The following is an 18,829-nucleotide window of genomic DNA, read 5'->3' as shown; positions in this document are numbered from 1 at the left end:
ACACCTCTCTCCGTAGGAGTCTGAACTGTGACCTTTGGGTCTTACGTCAGTGAGGGGAGAGCTGCTTCTCTTACCTGTTTGGTTTTTGTTTGTTGGTTTTCTAATGCAACTGACCTGAGGAGCGGAGCACCTCTTTCTGCCCCGGGAGTTGGAGCAGTGGCTGCAGGGGCCGTGCTGTGTGCCTGCTGAGCAGGGCAGGAGTGCACTTGGCTGCTTCTTGTGGTGACTGTGACCTTTCTGTAAGCTTGGAGCCTTCAGGCAGCACCATGGGAGGTGGCAGAGCTTTCATAGCTGCTCCTCACTGGCAGGACAGCGATCTGCAGCCCAACATCTGCTTGCAGAGAAGGCTCTCCATATCCAAAACAAGCAAACTGAAATATTTGTGGCCTAGAATGGGAAGTGAATTAGCTGTAAGTATTCAGAGGAGGCAGCTGTGCTTACTGGTTCTTATTTTAACCTTGCTTATACCAGAACTTGAGAAGAGCAGTGTGATGACTTCTGATACAAAATCCGAGCTGGGAGGCTGCAGAGCAGACAGACTCAATAAGCACTGGTTGACCCAGATCCTTTTTTTCATTCAGCCTTGACCCTTGTTATCTTAGCTCCCTGTAGATCATAGCAGCTCTGTCTGGACCCTGCTTCTTGTCTGGCAGGTTCACAATTAATGCTGTGCTGCTGTCCAGAGCCCATGCTTTGCAGGCGTTCTTAACAAGCTTGCAAAGCTTGAGAGGTGATCTCTGCTGCTGCTCCCTTTGCTCAGTTTTAAGGCCTGGGAGCAGCTAAAACAGCCTCATGGGCTGCAAGGAGCCTGCCAGAAGATGCTGTGTGCAGGCAGTGCTTCTGAGATCTGCAGGAACTTATTTTCCCCTAACTGATTAAGCAGCAGCCTGCTGTAACACTGGGTAAGCTGCTGTGTGCGCTGGTGCAATTGACTCAGAAATCACTAGTAAAATTGCTTGGGAATAAGTGAAATAGACACTGTCAGCAGTGCTCAGACCCAGGCTGTGATCTTGTGTTGGTGAAGGCAGTGAGGCAGTGCTCAGTTCCATCCTCAGCACTGATGGGGATGGAGCTGCTCTGTGGCTCAGCCAGTCAGCAGCACCTTGAGCAGGAGCAGGGCGTTTGGGGGAGCCTGTGGTCCTCAGCAAATCTTCACTAATCACATTTAGTGCTGGTGTAGAGAGCAGCATCTCTGTCCCTGCTGGAAAATTGCTTGCCAGGAAATGCTCTGCTACTCCATAAAGAATTGCTCCAGGCTCCTTCCAAGAGGACTTTGATTTTCTTAGAACTTCAATGAATTGCTCTGCTCACTCTATAGCCTCATTACCATGTATGCATATGCAAGTATTTGAAATCGCCTCCCAGAGGATGGGATCATTATGACTGGAGTACAGTGATTCAGGTTTCAGCTGTTAATAAAAACCTATTTTTACTCTCCTGGTAAGTAGGACAGAAGGAAAGAAAGAGGCAGAGCGAGTGTTTTTTCTTTTGCTGCATTTCAGCTGCTGGAGATTTGTAGGCTTTCTCCCTTTAAAATATTCCTTTCTTTGGCAGTCATTCGGATCCCATTTCTCCAGTATATTCCATTCTCTTCGGGTCCCTGGCATTTAGTTGGGTTCCCTTTAGCTCCAGTGCCCCTGGCAGGAGCAGCTGATGGCTGTGCTGGGTCAGCCCAGGCGCTGTGCACTATCTTGGCAGTCGGTTCCTTGATGAAAGCAGTCTCCCAAGGAAAGGAAATCAAATGATCAAATTAGGAGCATTGTGTGCCACGCACATCGCTGAGGAAGCCAGCCACAGCATTTGCTAAAGCCATTGGCCCAAATCTAGTTATGCTGGTCCTGTTGGCTTCCTGAACTTTCCTTTGCTCTTGTAATGCTGCTCTGTGCACCAGAGGTCGAACTTAACACGTTCTGTCACCTTCCCAAAAGATGCTGCTTTCACCAGGCTGCAGCTGTAGGAGTGCTGGTGGATCCTTGCCAGTGCCTGACTGGGATGTGCTGACCTCCCAGGGTCATTCCTCCATGCAGGCTGAGCAGGGAAGGGCCAGATGTGGTTCTGTGCATGACAGCAACGTGCTCAGTGCCAAACCACAACAGATTTCCTGCTGGAACTTCACCTACTGAAGGTAGGGGCTGCCTCACTCTCTGGTACTGCAGAAGGCCAGGTGCTGCCTCCCTCCACAACTCCATCTTATTGCAGAGGAATGCTGGAGGGTCCCAGCTGAGAAGCAGGGCTTTGAGCTAAGGTCCATCCCTCCTCCCAATCCCGGTGGTTATGCTTTCATTCATCTCCTAACTCCTTCCTTTTGCTGAGTGACTTGATTAGAATGCCACTTTTGCAGGAGGTGAACAGGCAGTGCTGTGTTCAGCTCTCTCTGCTTTTTGAGGGCTGTTTGCAGTTGATTCCAAGGCAGCACACTTTGATGGCCTACAGTAGAAATAAGAGCAGGGGAGGGGGAAAAAAATGCTTTCCAGGCTACCTCCTGCTGTGGAAGAGTCTGAGCATCCCTTTGTGCAGATAAGTGGCGTCCACATAATATTTAGCAAGATGAGCACAAGAGTGCAGTTGATAGGCTGAGTTTCTTTTCTATTTGTGCCAGTGCTCAAATGACATCCAGACCACAGGGGAGGGGGTTGATATCAGTGCCCACCAGGAAACCAGGCTGTGTTCAGAAGGTAGTTCTGACTGTGAGAGCTGTGGATGTGTTCTGCCTGCAGTGGCATGGCGTTGCCTTGGAAGTTCTCCTTAACTCCACGCAGCTCTGAATGGGGATGGGGATGGGATCATCCCATGGTGCTGAGGATTTCTTGCTGCCTTCAGAAAAGTGAAGCTGTCCTGATGGAAATTTTACTCTTGGTCTCTTTGCAGTTGGTTTCGTAAGAAACACGCTCAGGCAGAGACTCTGGTGCCCATACCTCCTAGCCCAGAAACAAAGGACAAGTGGAGAAGTATGACGGCGGTGCCTTATCTGGAAGATCTGCATGGCTACAATGAGGACGAAGATGATGACTTGTATGACATTGAAGATGATATCATCTACACTCAGGACTTCACAGTACCAGGTAGGAGGGAATGATGCTGGAATGAGGACAGAGGTGACTCTTTGTCCATTCAGAGTGTTTTAGGAAAGGCCTTGGGGTCTGAACGCATCCTCCCAGCAGAGGAAGAGAGCATTGATTATTAAGTGATGTGAGTGACTCACAGCCAGCGAGCCGTGATGCTCTGGATGCTTTGGTCCTTTATTTGATCAGCCAGGATGTCCCTTCCTGTGTGCTGCCCATCTGCTGATTTCCTTCCTTCATCCAGTAATAGCTTGCTCCTGCTGAACTGTTGTTCAAGCACACTTAATTCTCTTGGTTGGCTTTGCTAGGCTCGCTGAGTTATTTTGGAGCACAGCCCTGAAATGACTCAGTGTTCCGAATAGATGGCACATCTGGGAGACAAGGGTGCTTGTAGCCTTGTGCTGAGCCTTTTTCTGCTCTGGTCTTGGTAACTCAGTGTCCAAATTGCCCCTTTCTCTATGGGGGGCTTCCTGTTGTGTTAAGGTAAGCCAACCAAGTAAGAGGAGGGGGGTGTGGATCCAGCCATGTGGTTTTTGCAGTGGTGGTGACTGAGCTGTGATTCTTTCTCTGCTCCCTCTGCACTTGTGAGCAGCAGACTGAAAGCATTTCCGTGCTACCACTGCAGGCAAAGCCTGCTTGGCTTTACAGCTCTCCAGCAGCAGTGCTGATTCACTTCATGACGGTGTGACAGGAGTTAGCTGGCTGAGCTTTCCATGTCACAGGGAAAGCCCTGGTTTCTGTAGCTTAAGGCTAACCACGCTGCTTTGGTTTCTTCCTTAATGGCAGCTCGGTTGGCTTCTCTCAGTGCAATCAGTCTGATTTTACCTGTGCAGGATTCTCATACCTGAAGGCCCTGCTTTTTCTCTTCATTTTCTGGTGAGGTGAAAACTTCTTGAGGCCTGAGCACAGAAGAATAAAGCATTAGGCCTTGAATAGCAATAAACCTCATTGTGCCTGGAACTCCTTTGGAAATACCCAAAACTTCTTTGAGAGAACCCCCATTGCCCCTCCTGGCAGAGCTTTCTGAGGGGAGAGGAGCTGAAACAGCTCAGCTTCCAGCCAGGCTCGCTTTGTTGGGTGTCACCCCTGTATGCCAGCCCCAGCAGGGCTCTGCTCAGCTGTGCAGACACACGGGTATGGATGTGGGTCGTAGGTGGAGCCTCCTGAGATGAAGGGAGCCACATCAAAGTGAAGCAGATCTGTTTCCAAGTGCTGATTCACTGGTGACAACTGGGTAATTTATGACCTTTTCTAATTGAGATGATGTCCTGCTGCCAGCTGGGTGACCTGCAGAGCTCTGTCCTTTGCTCTGTTACATCCCACAGACTTTTCTACTAGAGTGTGACCAGAGATGGACCTTCCCTCTTAGCCTATGGGGGCTTCATGGAAGGAGGCATCCTTTTAATGGTAGGCTCTCAGAAGCGTGCACTTGGTTGCTAGGGCCTTGTAAGTACAGAATAGGACTTGCCAGGTGCCTCTGTTGTCAGAGGTGACCCACTTCCTTCTGCAAGGGCTCCTGCCAGCAACAGCCCATGTGCAAGTGCTCAAGGTGTGAAAAAATGCCTGGGCTTGAAAAAGCCATAACCAGTATCACTCAAAGCCCCATTTTATATTTTAAACTTGACATTTTCCTCCTCTTGATGCTGCTTCAGAAAGGAAAAGAGGTACAGTTGGTCCATCTGCCCATAACCTCCCTTGGAGGTCCAGGCTTGCTGCTCATCAGTTGCAGCTTGCAGCTGAAGCCAGAAGCCCACAGGATAGTGTTACTGCTTTGGCATCAGCGTGGAGAAATAAGCTCGTGCCTGTCTCTAACGGTGCCCTGTTGCTTCCCTGTGCATTCCCAGCTGCAGAGGAGGAAGCTGAGGCAGGGCGTAGAGGAGAGAGCGGAGCGCTGGGAAGCCATGACGAGCTGTGTGCAGGAGGAAGCTGTGCTCCCATTGGAAAAAGGCACGGAAGAGGAGTGAAGGTTAGCCTAGGGCCCAGAGCACTGCCCTCTCGGGCTTCCAGTGGCCTGAGCTAATGGCTGGTGCCTTTAACCAAAGGCTGGCTGAGAAGGAAAGCTCTACCTGACCTACATTAAAGGCGGTTACTCTGCCCGTGCACCCCAGGCTGCTCCTGCTGAGCTGCCCCACAGAATCCTGCCTCTTCTCACTCTAGCTGAAGTGTTTGGTTTCTCTTCGACTCCTGCAGTGCTGAGCAGTTTGTGTTGCTGCTTGGTTTGTATTCTTCTTGGTGATTAAAAAGTGGAAACTTAGGAAGACTTGCACAATTAGTGATTGTATGTCCTGCAGGCTCAGGGCAGATGTGAGCGTTCTGGTTGCTGCTGAGTGTCTCTGCCTCACAGCCCTGCAGCTGGGCATTGCACGTTGTTGTTGATGTGCCACCTCCCTGCTGCTCCTCCTGCTCAGGGAGCTGGGGCTGTGCACCGTGCAGCAGTGCCTGCTGTGCAGGAGCCTGGTGCCCATGATGTTCCCCTGCTTGGGAGCTTCTGACAGGGGGAGATCACCTCTGGAACTGTCACATCAGCTGTTACATGCTCCTCATGCAGACAGCACTATTTAAACCCAAATAAGGGCTGTCACATCAGAAGATGACAGGCAAATTACTGGAAGATGTTTGAAGTTCTCTATGGAGCTTGTGCTGTTTCAGAGGGGGTAAAAGAGCTGAAGCTCAGTAGTGGCCCCATAGACCAGTACTTCCCATATTATACAGTGGCTGGGTGGGCTGAATGCTGTTTTATGTCACTCAACTGCAGCATGGTGATGAATGTCAGCCTTCCAGTTATTTCAAGAGCTATTTTGCAGTGGGATGCAGTGAAAGAAAGCATCTTCCACCAGCTGATCTCCAGGCCCTCGTCCAGCACTTTCGTGTTCCGCTCCCATAGCGATCATGGGCTGAGCTGGGCGCTCCCTGATGGGGGTTCCTGGGGGACAGCAAACCCTGCAGTCTGGCTGCAGCCCCAGGGATCCCTGTGTGGCAGGAGGAGGGTTTCTCTGGGCTCTATGCTGCGGTGCTGCTCTCTGAGCAGCTGTCACACGGGGTCTTTGGCAGTGTGAACACGTGTGGATTCGTGTTCCCAAACCACGGGTAGCATTTAAGCACAGGGTGCAGTCTTCTCCTGCAGACGAGTCACCTAAGGCTGCTTGCAGGGCTGCTTAGCAGCCTTATTTTAAAGAGATCTTGGCCAAAACATCACAAAAGGATCACAGGGCTGGTGTGGGCTGCCTGTGGGAGCAGTGGGGTGAGGAGGAGCCCAGCAGGAGCTCTGTGCAGCAGGGGCAGCTCGCATAGAGAATACCTTGTCACTAGTCTTCCCCAAGGCTTCTCCCAGGATCCTTTGACGTTGCTCAGCTCTATCCCAGTGTCACATTTCTAACAGTGACGCTGTATTGAAGTAAAAATAAAGAAGCCAACCCCCTTGTAAGTGATGGGTGAGTTCAGTTTTCTGCTGGGCAGGCAGCGCAGGAGCGTGCCTGACTCACAGGAGTGGGTGTTCAGGTGGGGAGGGGAAGAGAAAACCTCATTAAATCTTAGTTGAGAGGAAGAAGGGGCTCTGCGAACGTGCCATTATTCTTAAAGGGCTCTTTAAAGATTTATGCAGCTCTGCAGAGCCTTAAACATGACGTGCCCCTGGTTCAATCGGTGTTAAACATCTCAGCAGAGGGGAGAGCAGCGCGTGCCTCCCTGCAGAGCTGCTTGCCAGGGCTGGGAGCATCTCGCTGCTGCGGTGCTGGGTTTGTGTTCGGGTGCTGTGCTGTGCTTTGCTTTGCTTTGCTTTGCTTTGCTCTGCTCCCCTCGTGGCAGCCGTGTGGGGGTCTGAGCTTTGTGTCCCCTCCCACAGCAGTGGCTCAGAGGCTGCAAGACAAACCCTGGTGTCAGGGAGGTGCGTTTCTCACCGCGCATCCCTGCGTACAGCTGACAGACGCCGTGATTCAAAAGATCTCCACGGTTGTTTTTTGTTTTGGAACCTTTCCTGTGCCTGAATGAACGGGATGGAGCCATTAAGAGCCGTGAGAGGCAGCAGGGATGCGCGTGCTCACCGCCTCTCAGCCCTCCCCTCTCTCTTATTTTTAGCCCTGGGCTGATGCTGGTCGGTAGGATGTGGCTGCTCGCGCACGCAGCGCTGGCCACGGCTTCCGCGGGGGCAGGCAGTTGCCAAGATTTCATCCTATGCTGAATTGTTATTTTCATTAATTTGAACGTCAGCAACTGTCAGCGGTGAAGGAGGTAAAATTAGCCTGCAGCTCGTCCTCCCTCCTCAGCATCCATAACGGCCCCCTGGGATTGTTCTTTTCGCTGGGAGGAGGGGATAGGCGCACAAAAGAGAAATGAGCTGTTGGGATGTTTTTCCCCCCCCTCCTCCCCAGTCAGAAATGTTCATTGCTTTGGTCAGAGCAGCCCGGCCAAGGGAGGGGGGAAGGATAAGTGCTCAGCTGTGCTCTGAGGGTGGGTGCTGAGGTCTCTGCTGTGGCACCCAGCCCCCAGCTGGCACTGTGGGGCTGTGCCAGCACTGCTTATGGGTGCTGGGCCGGGCCTTTGGATCCCTGCAGCTTTTTGGGGTTGAGGTAAGTGCTGAACGTGACTCTGAACCAAGAGACCAGACACGATGTCCCCTTGTGTTTGTGAATGACTTCCAGCCATGGAGGAGGAGGAGGACGTGCTGTGGGTGCACACAGCATACACGGAGGATCCCCAACCCGTCCCAGTGCCCCCTCTGCCCCGTGCTGTGGGGTGAGAGCTGGTGCGTGGTGCTGATGCTGCGCTCGGCCTTGGAGGAGAAAGGATGGAGCATCCTCTAAAGAAAATTATACATAATCATCTTACAGCTCTCGCTTCCACTCAAACCTCTGAGTCATAACTGAAGGGCCCTGGAGCGTGACGTTCCTGGTGGAAGGAAATTGCCGTGGCTGGATCTGGTGTGGGGGAGCAGGGGGACCTGAGGAGCCCTTCCTTCAGCCCCATGGAGCTGCAGTGCAATGGGAGCGCGGCGGTGCCCCTCCTGCCCTGGTCAGAGACCCCCCCAGAGTCACTCCCCAGGTACAGGGATGTGACTGGAGCCCACATCAGCTGCGAGGCACTGGGATGCCTCTCTTGGGGGCCCTGTGCCCCCGGTGCTGAGTCACTGCACTGAGCTGGGCGGATGGAGAGGGCTGCTCTGGGGCCAGCGGAGCAAACCGACCCCATCCATTGCAGGGCACACAGCTGTGCCCCGGTCCCTGCAGCGGGATAACGCCCTTCTTCGGCTGGAGCAGCGTGAAACTGCTCACCTTTAACCTTCAGTTTCCTTCTCCTCTGTCCCGAGTGTCAGAGAGCAGAGGCGCTCCAGCGGGGCGAGCGCTGCCACGGCCTCACGCTGCGTTCCCTTGCAGGACAGGTGCCTGAGGAGGAGGCGGGGCAGAACGGGCAGAGCCGCGGCCGGGGGCTGCCCAAGGCCGTCTGCATGAACGGGACGGAGCCGGGGCAGCTGAGCACCAAATCCAAGGCGGAGCGTCGGGCCAGCGCCTCCTCCAACCCCTCGCGCAAGGCCTGCTCTGCCAGCAGCAAGATCCGCAAGCTCTCCACGTGCAAGCAGCAGTGAGCCGGGAGCGCCGCGCTCTGCACAGGTACGGCTTGGGGCCGGGGGCTCGGGGGGGGCGAAGCCCCTCCGTGCTGCCAGCATCTCTGCTTGGTGCTCTGCAGTGTGGGGAGGTGCAGCCCCCCCCCCGTGCCAATGGGGGGCCTGCAGTGCTCCTGCACGTGGCTCTGCTCTGTCCTCACCCTCCCCACCCCGTGCTGCTGTAGGACCCCCTTCCCCTGTGCCCCGTTGTGGTTGTGCCGAGGCACCCCCTCCCCTGACACCGGGAGCCCCGTTCTCCACCTCTCCGCTCCCAGCGTTGCCACCCTTCTGTAGGCAGGGAGCAAAGCTGTGATGTGTGGAGGCTGCAGCAGAGCACTGGGCCTCTCCAGGGGAGGCTGCGGGGGTCTCCCCTGCTCCAGGGGTCTCCCCTGCTCCTGGGGCAGCTGCAGGACTGTGGTGGCCACGGCTGTGCCCAGACCCCCCCCCCCCCCACATTTTTCTCTGATGCTCAGGGATGCTGAGCTCCCTCCGCTCCCCCCTCATTCTTCCGGCTCCCTCCTCAGCTCCATCCCTTCCTTCCCACCCCTCATTCATAAATGAGGCAGCGATGAGTCAATGCTCAGTGCTCATCCACCCCCGGCCTCACGCTCGCTCTCGTCACCGGCGCTCCGTGGGGCTGAGGCTGTGTTATCTGTTTGGATCACGACCAGCTTTGTGGTGTGAAAAAAAGCCAGAAATAAAAGCCCATTCCTCCCCCCTGCAGCTGTCAGACCCGCACTCGGCTTTAATCTTTAATTCATGGATAGGAGTGAGTCACCTGTGTGGGGAGGCACTGAGCTGCCAGCGGATGGATGCCTCTGCTCAGGGCTCCCCGGGGAGCTGCTGCTCTGCTGCCCCACAGCTGCTGGCTGCCCCCCGGCTGCTCACTGCCTTTGGCTCGGGGCTCAGCCCTCTGCTTGGGGGGCTCCCAGAGTGGCCGAGGCCCCTGTTTATGTGTGGTGGGGGCTGCCAGGCCGGAGGCTGCCTGCTTCCAACGCTGCCCTCCATTCAGTGCCATCAAACCTCCGAAATCAGAAAGCAGCTGTGGCTCCTGGCTTTGAAGGAGCTCCGCGGGCTGCGTTTTCCCTTCGGGTTCTGCAGGCTGTGCCGGGCCATCCTGACTCCTCTCTTCCATTCTCCTGCAGTGTCCCAGCGTCCTCCCCCCGCTCAGCGTCTCCTGGGGGCAGCCTGTGCTCACCGAGGACCCCCACCAAGGAACCCTCCCTGCCCCCCCCCCCCGGCCCCTCGCTATGGACAGTGCCCGGAGCCCAGCGCTGCGGGGAGCCCCCACAGCCCACCTGGGATGGAGGACCCCGACCTGGGGGGGGGGAATCCGCCTTCCTTCCTCCCCGTCACTCTTTGCCAATCAAGACACTGATTCTCTTTTTAATTTCACGATGGAAGGGTGGGATGAGCGGGGCTGGGGGGGTTTTCCCTCCCCCTCGCCCTGGCTGCGTAGAAGTCGTGCAAAGCCATTGCCGTGCACTTTATGTTTTAGACTACTGTTATATATTATATATTTTCCTCTCTTTTTGTTTTGTTTTGTTTATATTTGCGGTATATTTAGAGATTCCTACACATCGTGATGTGTTTAAAATAAACCAGATGAGGAAAACAACAACAACAACAAAACCAACAAAAACCAACCCAGGTATTACAACAAAGCAAAACTCTATTAAACCTGCATGCTGTAAAGGGCTCGGAAAAGGGAATTGGGTGCATTCAGCGTCTCTTTTTTTGGGGTTTTTTTTTTCCTTTTTTTTTTTTTTTAAGAAAAAAAATAAAGTGAAAAGCGAGAGGTGGGGCTCCTGTCCTTCCTCTGCACCTTGGGGGGGGGAGGGAGCTCCTGTCCTTCCTCTGCAGTTGGGGGATGGGAGGGGGGGAATGGAACGGTGGGATCGGCAGGGTGAGAACGGCGCTCACAGCACTCACAGCCTTTGGTTTTGCTTCGGTTGGTTTTCTTTTCCTTCATTGATAGATTTAAAAACGCGGAGTTGGAGGTGGTGCTTCGGGCAGAGGCTCTGCGGAGGGGGGAAGGCGCGGCCCGACCTCTGTGCTCGCATGCAATGGGGGGCACCGCTGCCCCCCGCCCCCCGTGGGCCGATGTGGGGCCGTTCGGTCCTTTTTATTTGCCCCCCCGTCCTTGGGAACGCAAATAGCCCCACAAAACCCCATCCCGCCATACAAAGCCGACCCGCCGTGCGAACCGAAGCATCGCCTTCCTCGACGGGAGGAGGACGGCGAGGGCTGGGAGGGAGGGAGGGGGCGGCCCCCACCCCACGGCCGCTCTGCCCCCCGGGGCCGCCCCCCGCTTTTCCATGCCGGTTCCCGGCGCCGGGCGCAGCGCCGTTATTGCTCGTAGGAACCACCGCGGCTGCGGAACGCTCCCCTCCGCGCCGCCCCCCGCCCTGCCGGCGCGACGCCGCCCCGCGCCGAGGCTCGGCTCAGCCCCCCGCACAACGCGCGGATCCGCACCGCGTGCGCCCTACGCGGGGCTGCGCTCGGGGGGGGCATCGCCGGCAGTTACGGCCACCGCGCTCTCCGTGTCCGCCCGCAGCCCCTCCGCCTCCCTCCGCAGATGCCCGTACAGCCGCTCCTCGATGCCTCCCGCTATCTTGTCCAGCAGCTCCGCGTCGGGACGCGGCTCCACGCACCGCCCCGGTCCGAGGCATTCCTCCCCGCCTCCGCGCTCGGGCCCGGTCCGGTGCTCCTCTCCGGGCTCCTCCACGATCACCTGAATCTCGGGTTCGGGCAGCGGAGCGGCGCCGGATTCCGCCTCGGCCGCCTCTTCGTCCCCGGCGCTGACGATGCGGGGCAGCGGCCCGTGGAATCGGGCGTCCAGCGGGGAGTTGGCGCTGTCCCCGCGACGCAGAGGGGTGCGGTGCCGTTCCAACGCGGGGTACCGAACCCCCGGGTCGCTGTACTGCTTGGCGTGCTGCCACTGCTTGCGGAGGTGCGTGCGGGAGCGATGTTTTCCGCGCGGCGGGGATTCGTCGAACTGCGGGTCGTGCCGCACGAAGGCGTTGAACAGCGCGTCCGTCTTCTCGTCGATGCTGTAATCCCTCCTCGGCGACGGCGCGTCCCGGCCCGCCAGCATCTGCCCGTAGGGTGACCAGGCCAGGGGGCTGTGGGTGCGCACCGGAACCCCCCCCGCCCACCGCGCCGCGCCGCGCTTCCTCCTCCTCCTCCTCCTCGTCCTCCTCCTCCTCTTCCTCGTCGGGCTCGCGGCCCTCGAAGCTCTCGAAGATGGTGCCTTTCCGCCCGGCGCTGGTGAAGCAGATCCGTTTCTCCGACGCCGTTTGATCCGCGGGCGGCCCCTCCTCGCTCCCCCGGCCCGGCGCCTCGATGGAGGCGTAGCCGCTGTCCATCTGCAGCAGCTTGCGCGTGCCGGGTTCCGAATCCTCCGCCTTGGGCCGGGCCCAGAGCTTCTCCTCGGGGCCTTCGGCCTCGTCCAGGGAGGAGGAGGGGCAGGGGGCCGCGCCGCCCGATGAGACGCTGTCCGCGCCGTCGCTGCGCACCGAGTCCTGGTCGTTACTGCGCTCCGACGCGGCGTACAGCTCCAGCGAGGCCCGAAGGCTCCAGATGTCGTGGCCGACGCTGCGCTGCTCCGGGGCCCGCCGCCTCGCTGGGGCTGTCCTCGCCCGGTTCTAACCTGGGTTTGGGGGGGGGGGCGGCGGGGTCACGGTGGGGACGGCTCTCATAGCTGTGATGTGGACCCCACCGCCCCGCCTGGCGCCCACACGAACCCGTCACCCCCAAAAAGTGGAACACCGCCCCCCCCCCCGCCATGCACAGGCCACCCCCCCCCTCCCAGTCCCCTCTATCTACTGAAAAATACCTGCCGAGAGAGGGAGGGGGGCTGCTGGGGGAGGGCAGGAAGGGGCCGCCCGCGGGGTGGAAGGCGACGTCATCGGTGTGGGCGATGTATTGGATGATGTCGGTCTGGTGGGGGTCGCGATCCTCCTGGTCCATGCTCTCACTGGCTGCACGCTGCCGCTGGAACTGGCGGCGCTTGGGAGACCCTGCGGGGGTGCAGGGTGGGGGGGGAATAGTCGCATCCTTGCAGAGGGGCGCAGCCCCCCCCCCCTCCCCACTCGGCTCCCCCAGCCCCCACCTCTCGTGTCCAGGCTGGATGCCCGCTGCGTGCTCTCCAGTTTCCATTTCTTGATCCTGAAGTAGGGGCTGGCCCCATCCAGGCTGGCGTGCCGGCGCAGGCGGGTGAAGAACTGCAGCACCGGACCCTGCGTAGGGGCTGGGGGGGCATCCCCAGGGCTGGCACTGACTGCAATTGGCCCCTTCCCCGCTCCGGGGCGCTGCGGTGAACTGAAGGTGTGGGGGAGTCGTGAGCGGTGGCTCAGCCCTGGGAGCAGCCATGCACAACCCCGGCCCCACACTCACCGAAGGGCCCTCCCCAGAGTCAGAGGAGGTGGCGGGGCTCCCTCCTGCTGTGGAGTTGTAGGTGTCCCCGGGCAGGGCTGAGCTGGGGCACACGGCGTGGCTGGGCTGCGGCACGGCCCCTCCAGGGGGCTGCGGGCAGAACGCATCAGGGGCTGCACAGAGCTCTGCGCCCACAGCCCCCTCCCCATGCCGCCCTTCAGCCCCCATCCAGGCGATGCCCACCCCTCCCTGGGTGCCCACCTGGAAGATGGCAAGGCCGGGTTTGGGAGGGGGCCGGCGGGGGGTCATGGCCAGACTGTTCTCGCTGGACTCGCACTCATGGATGGTGACGATCTTAAGGGCGGGCGGTGGCAGGTGGAGGTGCGTCAGGCGGGCGTTCTTCAGGTGGTGGAAATCCCCCTCTGTCAGCGTGTACCTGGGGGGCACAACGAGTCACGGGGCGGCCCCACAACCTACAGCTTCTCCCCCGCCAGAGCCCCCAGCCCTCACCTCCTCCCCTTCTCCTGGGTCTTCTTGCCCTGCTCATACAGCGCGGCCTCGTTGAAGGAGACGCGGCGTGCGCTGGAGGAGCTGGAGGACAGGAACCGCTCGCTCTCTGCATCGCGGTAACTGGAGGCCGACAGGCACTCGGGGTCCTCCACTTTGATAGTGATATCTATGGAGAGGAAAGGGAGGGCTCAGCCAACAGCCCCCCCATGGCGGCACAGCTGAGGCTGCATGAACTCACTGCACCGCTGCTTGCCGGCGGCTGGGACTCACAGTGAATAGGGGACAGCCCAGGACCCGCTTTGCCACCCCCCCCGGAAGCAGCATCACAGGTGGGGGGGCACTGATCCCCACTGCTCACCCTGGGCCTGCTGCGAGTCATCCAGGTACGTCGTGGTGGTTTTCTCAGGGTCATCGCTGGCTCTGCGGAGGGACCAGCGGTCAGAGCTGCCCCGTGCCAGAACGAACCGTAGCAGCACCACAATGGGTGCCGTGGCCACGAGGTGCCACCGGCCTTGGGGACACAACGTGGCCCATCCCACCCACCTGGAGTGGCGGCGGTCGGCCTCGCAGCAGCGGCGACAGATGATCAGGATCCCTGAGAGCAGCACCAGCGTTCCCCCGATGAAGATGGAGAGCAGGGCGAGCAGCAGCACGTAGCCATCCTGGGGGGACACCTCGCCGGGCAGCGCCTGCGCAGGGCAGGGAGGGGTGAGATGCTGTGCAGGGGGGATGCGTACTTTTTTCTGGGGAGGGGAGGGGGGGGAAGGGGGGCTCCTCCAGAGGCTGCTGCCGTGCTGCTCCCCCGAGACGTGCGCTCCCCCGCCGCCCCCGGGCCTGCTGCTGCCTTCACCACGGCAACCGCAGCCTGGGGAGGGGGGGGGGGGGGCTGAGCAGCGCACCCAGAAAGAACGGGGACGGGACCCCCGCGCTCAGCCCTACAGCTCTGCGTGTCCGCAGCGGCTGAGCGGGGCAGGGGAGGGGCCGCCAGCTGGGCGATGGCAGAGGGGAGGATGCTGCCGTGTCCATCCCGGTACCCGGCGCTACAGCCGCGTCCTGGACTCCCACCCCATCCCCGGGGCTGCTCACCGTGCTGCTCTCCGTCGCGTTGTCCCACGGGGTCGGGTCATCGTTCATGGTCCGATCCAAGCCGGGTTCGTCCTGGGCCGGCGTGAGACAAAGGGGGAGCGGGGTGGGGCCGGGGGCGGTGGTACCGGGAGGGGGGGGGTCCTGCCCGGCCCTGCCCGGCCCGGCACCGCGGAGCTGAGGGAGGGACCGAGGGGAGGGCCGGGATAAGGGATGGAGGAGGGTGTGGTCGGGGCTGGAACGGGAGGGAGGGGCGGGGGTGGGGCCGGGGGGCGCTGGGTGCCCCGAGCGCTGTGACAGCGCCTGAGTCAGCGGGGCCGGATGGACGGAGAACGAGCGGGTGCCGGCCCTGCGGCGGTGCGGACCCCGCAGCCCTCGGAACGGCGCTGAGCCCCACCGGGGACCGCGTGTCCGCCGCCCCCGTCCGTGCGTTCCTCACCCGGGGGCTGCGCTGCGGACGGGGGAGGGAGGGGGGGGGGCGCGGCAAAGAGCCCGAAATGGGGTCAGGGAAAAATGTGAATGGAGCGGGGAGGGGTTGGCGGCAAAGGGGGGGGGAGGAGGGAGCGATCCGGCCCCGATGGGCACCGGGGGGCGGGGAGAGCCCCGATCCCGCTCGGCCCCGGGCAGCCCCCAGCGGAGGGGGGGCACCTCGGGGGGGGGCACCGCGGGGACCCCCTGCCCAGGGCGAGAGGGGAACGCCGCCGCCGATCGCCGATGATGGAGGAATTCCGTCTCCATGGCGACCCGGCGGGAACAGCGCGGCCATTGTCTGTGCCCGGGGACGGTCCCTGAGCCGCCCTCGTGGTGCCCCCCCCACCCCCCCCCAAGCAGGGTCCGGGCCCGGCGGGCGGATCTGCCCGGACAGCGGGCGGGGAGCGGGGGCTGCGGGGCAGGGAGGGAGCCGGGATGCGGGAAGCGATGCGGGAGGGATGCGCGCGGCGCCGGTGACAGCAGCCCCGGAGCCCCCGGCGTCTCCGAGCGCAGCAGTGCAGGGCGGGCTCCCGCCGGTCGAGCCGGCTCCGGCTGTCGCGATAGGCTCTGTCGCGATAGCGGCGGGAGCGAGGCACTCACCTACAGCCGGGGCCGGGGCTCCATCGCCGCCGCTGCGTTCGGTGCGGTTCGGGCGGCCCCGGGATTTATGAATGAACCGGAGCCGCCCCCGCGCGGTGCGGGCGTCACGTGGGGACGGGGCTGCCCCGAGCCCGCCTGCACCGGGGCCGCCCGCACCGGACCGGCCCGCACCCCGGCGCCGCCCGCACCCCGACCCCGCATGGCCGCGCCCCCCACCGGCCCTGCCCGTCCCGCAGCCCCGCTCTCACCCGGCCCCGAGCTCCGCGCCGCCCCCGCCCGCCCCGCAGCGCCGCCCCCACCCGCAGCCCGGGCCGGGCACGGAGCCGACCCTACAGTAAACACAGCGGGTAAACAACCGGGCGGGGCGCGAAACTACGGTTCCCAGGCTCCCTCGCGGCCGGGATGACGTCACTTCCGGCGCCGCGCGCTGCCCCTCGGGCCACGTAGTCCTTGGCGCAATGCACGCCGGGATCTGTAGTCCCGCCGCCCTCCGTCCGCTCGCCCTTCGCCGCCGCCGCCCGCCATGATCCGCGCCCGCCAGCTCCTCCGCCTCGCGGCGCTGCCGCCGCCCCGCGCCCGCTCCTACGCCGATGCTGCGGCCGGGCCCGCGGCCATGGCCTTCACCTTCGCCTCCCCCACGCAGGTACGAGCCGTCCGCCTTGTGGGACGGCACCGTGCGGCTCCGCTGCCACCGGCGTGGCCGCACCGAGGTCTCTCCGCGCCCTTTTCCCAGCCCGGTGTTCCGCTGTTCCCTTCCGACCCGAACCCCTCCGTGACCCCATGAGCCCCTCCGTGCTGTGACCTTCCATTCCCCCCCCCGCCCCCATTCAATGACCCCGTGCTGCTCGCGCCGCCCCGCGGCTGCTCACCCCCCTCCCCCCCATAGGTGTTCTACAACGGTGCCAACGTGAAGCAGGTGGACGTGCCCACCCTGACCGGCTCCTTCGGCATCCTGGCCTCCCACGTCCCCACGCTGCAGGTCCTGAAGCCAGGAGTGGTGACGGTGTACGGAGAGGACGGCACGGCCACCAAATACTTCGGTGCGAGGGGAGGGCGGAATGGGGAGGGCATCCCCGGGCCCCTCGGGTGGAGCTCAGCCATGGGGTCAGCTCTGCTGCCCTCCCTGCTGAGTGCTGGATTCCCTGTGGGAGAAGGGATGCGCCGTGGGGCTGTGTTTGGGGATGAGGTTTTGTACAGATGTTCCTGTGCTGCACCTTTGCTTTGTTTGCTGCAAGGCTGAAGGATGCTGTGGTTCGTGTTATGGGTGAAGTTTGAGGGCTGGTTTTGTCTGAGGAGCCATCAGGCTCCCATGCTGACCCCCACAGCAGTGCCTGACCCGCTGCCATTCCTCACAGTGAGCAGCGGCTCCGTCACGGTCAATGCAGACTCCACGGTGCAGGTGCTGGCGGAGGAGGCGGTGACGATGGACATGCTGGATCTGGCTGTAAGTACTGCACAGCAGCTTGGGCCGGCCTGACAGCCAGGCTCCTGCATGGAGGGCTCTGTGCCCCACTCCTCTGTGTGGGGTTGCTGTCTCGGGGCCTTCCTGTGGCTGCACAGCATCTGCCAGGACCCGACTCCTCATCATCACCCACTGCTTGGGATCAAAGGCTGCTCCTCCCCGACAACTGCATAGAGAGGAAGCCCTGTGGTCACTTCCCCTTCCCCAGGCTCCATCCCTGCCCTTGGATAGATGTGGTCCTGCCCCTCCCCACCCTTCTTCACCCCCAGGAGCAGCATTCCCACAGCAGGGCCTGCCTGCAGCGGGGCAGCCCAGCATGTGAACACACAGCCTGCGTGGGGCTGACTGCAGTGGAGGAGAGGGGGAGATTGAGGCCCCGTGTCCTGCTCTGGTCTCTCAGTGACCCGTTTCTTGTGCTCTCACGTTCAGACTGCAAAATCAAACCTGGAGAAGGCCGTTTCAGAGATGGCTGCAGCCTCCGACGAAGCTGCTAAAGCCGAAGCCCAGATTAAAGTGGAAGCCAACGAGGCTCTCGTCAAAGCCTTGGAGTAACAGGGGTAAGCATCCCCGCATCCCAACCGGCGAGCACAGGGCCGTCCCGGGGCCGCTAGGTGGCAGCCGCAGCATTGGCAGCCCGGGGCCGGGCCAGGCACAGCCCACGGTCACGAGTGGGGCCCCGCTGGGACGGGCAGCCCGGGGCTGGCCATGGAGCAGGCTGCATTCCTGGGGCCCCGCAGGGAGCGGTGCGGCCTCTGCTCTGTGAACACTCCCTTCCACTGCAAACAAACAGCTTCTGTCTCGGGGGAGGTGAGGCGAGGCTGCTTACCTCGTGGCCCATTTTCTCTGTGCCCTGCTAAGACCGTGCCTCATCCCTTTTCTTCCCACGTGTTGGCAGTTGGGAGGCTCTCTGTGCAGCGCTGTGCTGTGCCTGGCAGGTGAGTCACTGCGGCTCAGCTGGCCTCTCCCCGGAGCAGGTACGGCAGGGCAGCGCTCCTCTGCTATCTCCTGATCTCTGGTCTCGCCGCCCTTTGGCCCTTGAGGTCAGGTTTTGAGGGGGCACCCAGTGGTTCTCGTTTCCTTGCAGCAAGGCTGAGCCCTCAGATCAGGATCCACTGCTCTGCTGAGCCCACCCTGCGTTCACACCGACTCCGCCTCTGTGTGTTGCAGGAATCCCACTGACGCTCTAGAAAAACCCCAGGCTGTCCTACTTGTTCTGGCTTCCCCGTTTGTACAGATGGTGTGGGACAAATGGAGGCGGAGAAACTGCTCTGATCAATTAAAAGGAAATGCAGTCCTGTCTTGTGGCGTGTCACCTTCTTCCGAGGCAGCACACACAGCTGGGAGTGGGGCAGGGTCTGCAGGGTGCAGTGTGACCTCCAGGTCTGTTCTCGGGTGCTGCTGGGGGTTCCTGGGGGAGGTTCACCCCAGGCTCAGCAGGCAGATTTGATGGCTCTGTCCTCCCTGCCTCTAGTAATTCACCAGGATTGTGGCAGCACAGGAGGAGGAATCTGCAGGGCAGCGCAGGTCCATACTGGAGGCTTCCTGTCCCAGCTCCCCCCGCCCTCCCCCAGCTTTGCTCAGCCTCCAGACTCCATTGCTGCAGGAGCCACACCGGGCCTGTTGTTTCTGCACAGTCCTTCCTGCAGCTGGACAGCAGCTGCCCAGCTC

At 60.9% G+C, this 18,829-nt stretch overlaps 3 protein-coding genes across 7 annotated transcripts in view; 2 read left to right on the top strand and 1 right to left on the bottom strand.

Moving 5' to 3' along the window:
- Positions 1 to 9,931, top strand: part of STK11 (serine/threonine kinase 11) — a 34,475-nt gene extending 24,544 nt beyond the window's left edge. Inside the window, exons 8-10 of one of the 2 annotated variants that reach the window (XM_048927486.1) lie at positions 2,869 to 3,062; positions 8,432 to 8,665; positions 9,804 to 9,931. In XM_048927486.1, the coding sequence (XP_048783443.1) occupies positions 2,869 to 3,062; positions 8,432 to 8,640 (403 nt within the window). In that variant the 3' untranslated portion in view covers positions 8,641 to 8,665; positions 9,804 to 9,931. The other variant, XM_048927487.1, reaches the window with a different exon arrangement.
- A 1,115-nt stretch (positions 9,932 to 11,046) lies between these two features.
- On the bottom strand, positions 11,047 to 15,872 carry LOC125684912 (CACN subunit beta associated regulatory protein). Its single transcript, XM_048927485.1, is given in 13 exon segments — positions 11,047 to 11,800; positions 11,802 to 12,272; positions 12,274 to 12,310; positions 12,497 to 12,680; positions 12,773 to 12,959; positions 12,961 to 12,981; positions 13,057 to 13,185; positions 13,297 to 13,471; positions 13,546 to 13,711; positions 13,904 to 13,965; positions 14,089 to 14,234; positions 14,632 to 14,703; positions 15,700 to 15,872. Coding segments are annotated over 12 exon segments (2,283 nt in total). The 5' UTR covers positions 14,680 to 14,703; positions 15,700 to 15,872; the 3' UTR covers positions 11,047 to 11,143.
- Positions 15,873 to 16,177: 305 nt separating this feature from the next.
- On the top strand, positions 16,178 to 18,459 carry ATP5F1D (ATP synthase F1 subunit delta). 4 transcript variants are annotated; one of them, XR_007373347.1, is made up of 6 exons: positions 16,178 to 16,342; positions 16,586 to 16,739; positions 17,055 to 17,143; positions 17,591 to 17,718; positions 18,057 to 18,135; positions 18,246 to 18,459. XR_007373347.1 is itself a non-coding variant. In XM_048927463.1 (6 exons), the coding sequence occupies exons 1-4, from the start codon at positions 16,223 to 16,225 to the stop codon at positions 17,711 to 17,713; spliced, it is 486 nt and encodes a 161-aa protein (XP_048783420.1). In that variant the 5' UTR covers positions 16,178 to 16,222; the 3' UTR covers positions 17,714 to 17,718; positions 18,057 to 18,096; positions 18,329 to 18,459. The 4 variants fall into 4 exon arrangements, 3 of the variants coding, with proteins under 3 accessions (XP_048783420.1, XP_048783421.1, XP_048783419.1); XM_048927463.1 differs by having other exon boundaries at positions 18,057 to 18,096; positions 18,329 to 18,459; XM_048927464.1 differs by having other exon boundaries at positions 18,057 to 18,096.
- The last annotated feature ends 370 nt before the right edge of the window (positions 18,460 to 18,829 follow it).

The sequence above is a fragment of the Lagopus muta genome, chromosome 26 (assembly GCF_023343835.1).
Source record: "Lagopus muta isolate bLagMut1 chromosome 26, bLagMut1 primary, whole genome shotgun sequence".
In the NCBI taxonomy this organism is placed as follows: domain Eukaryota; kingdom Metazoa; phylum Chordata; class Aves; order Galliformes; family Phasianidae; genus Lagopus; species Lagopus muta.
This window is presented reverse-complemented; position numbering and strand designations above follow the sequence as displayed.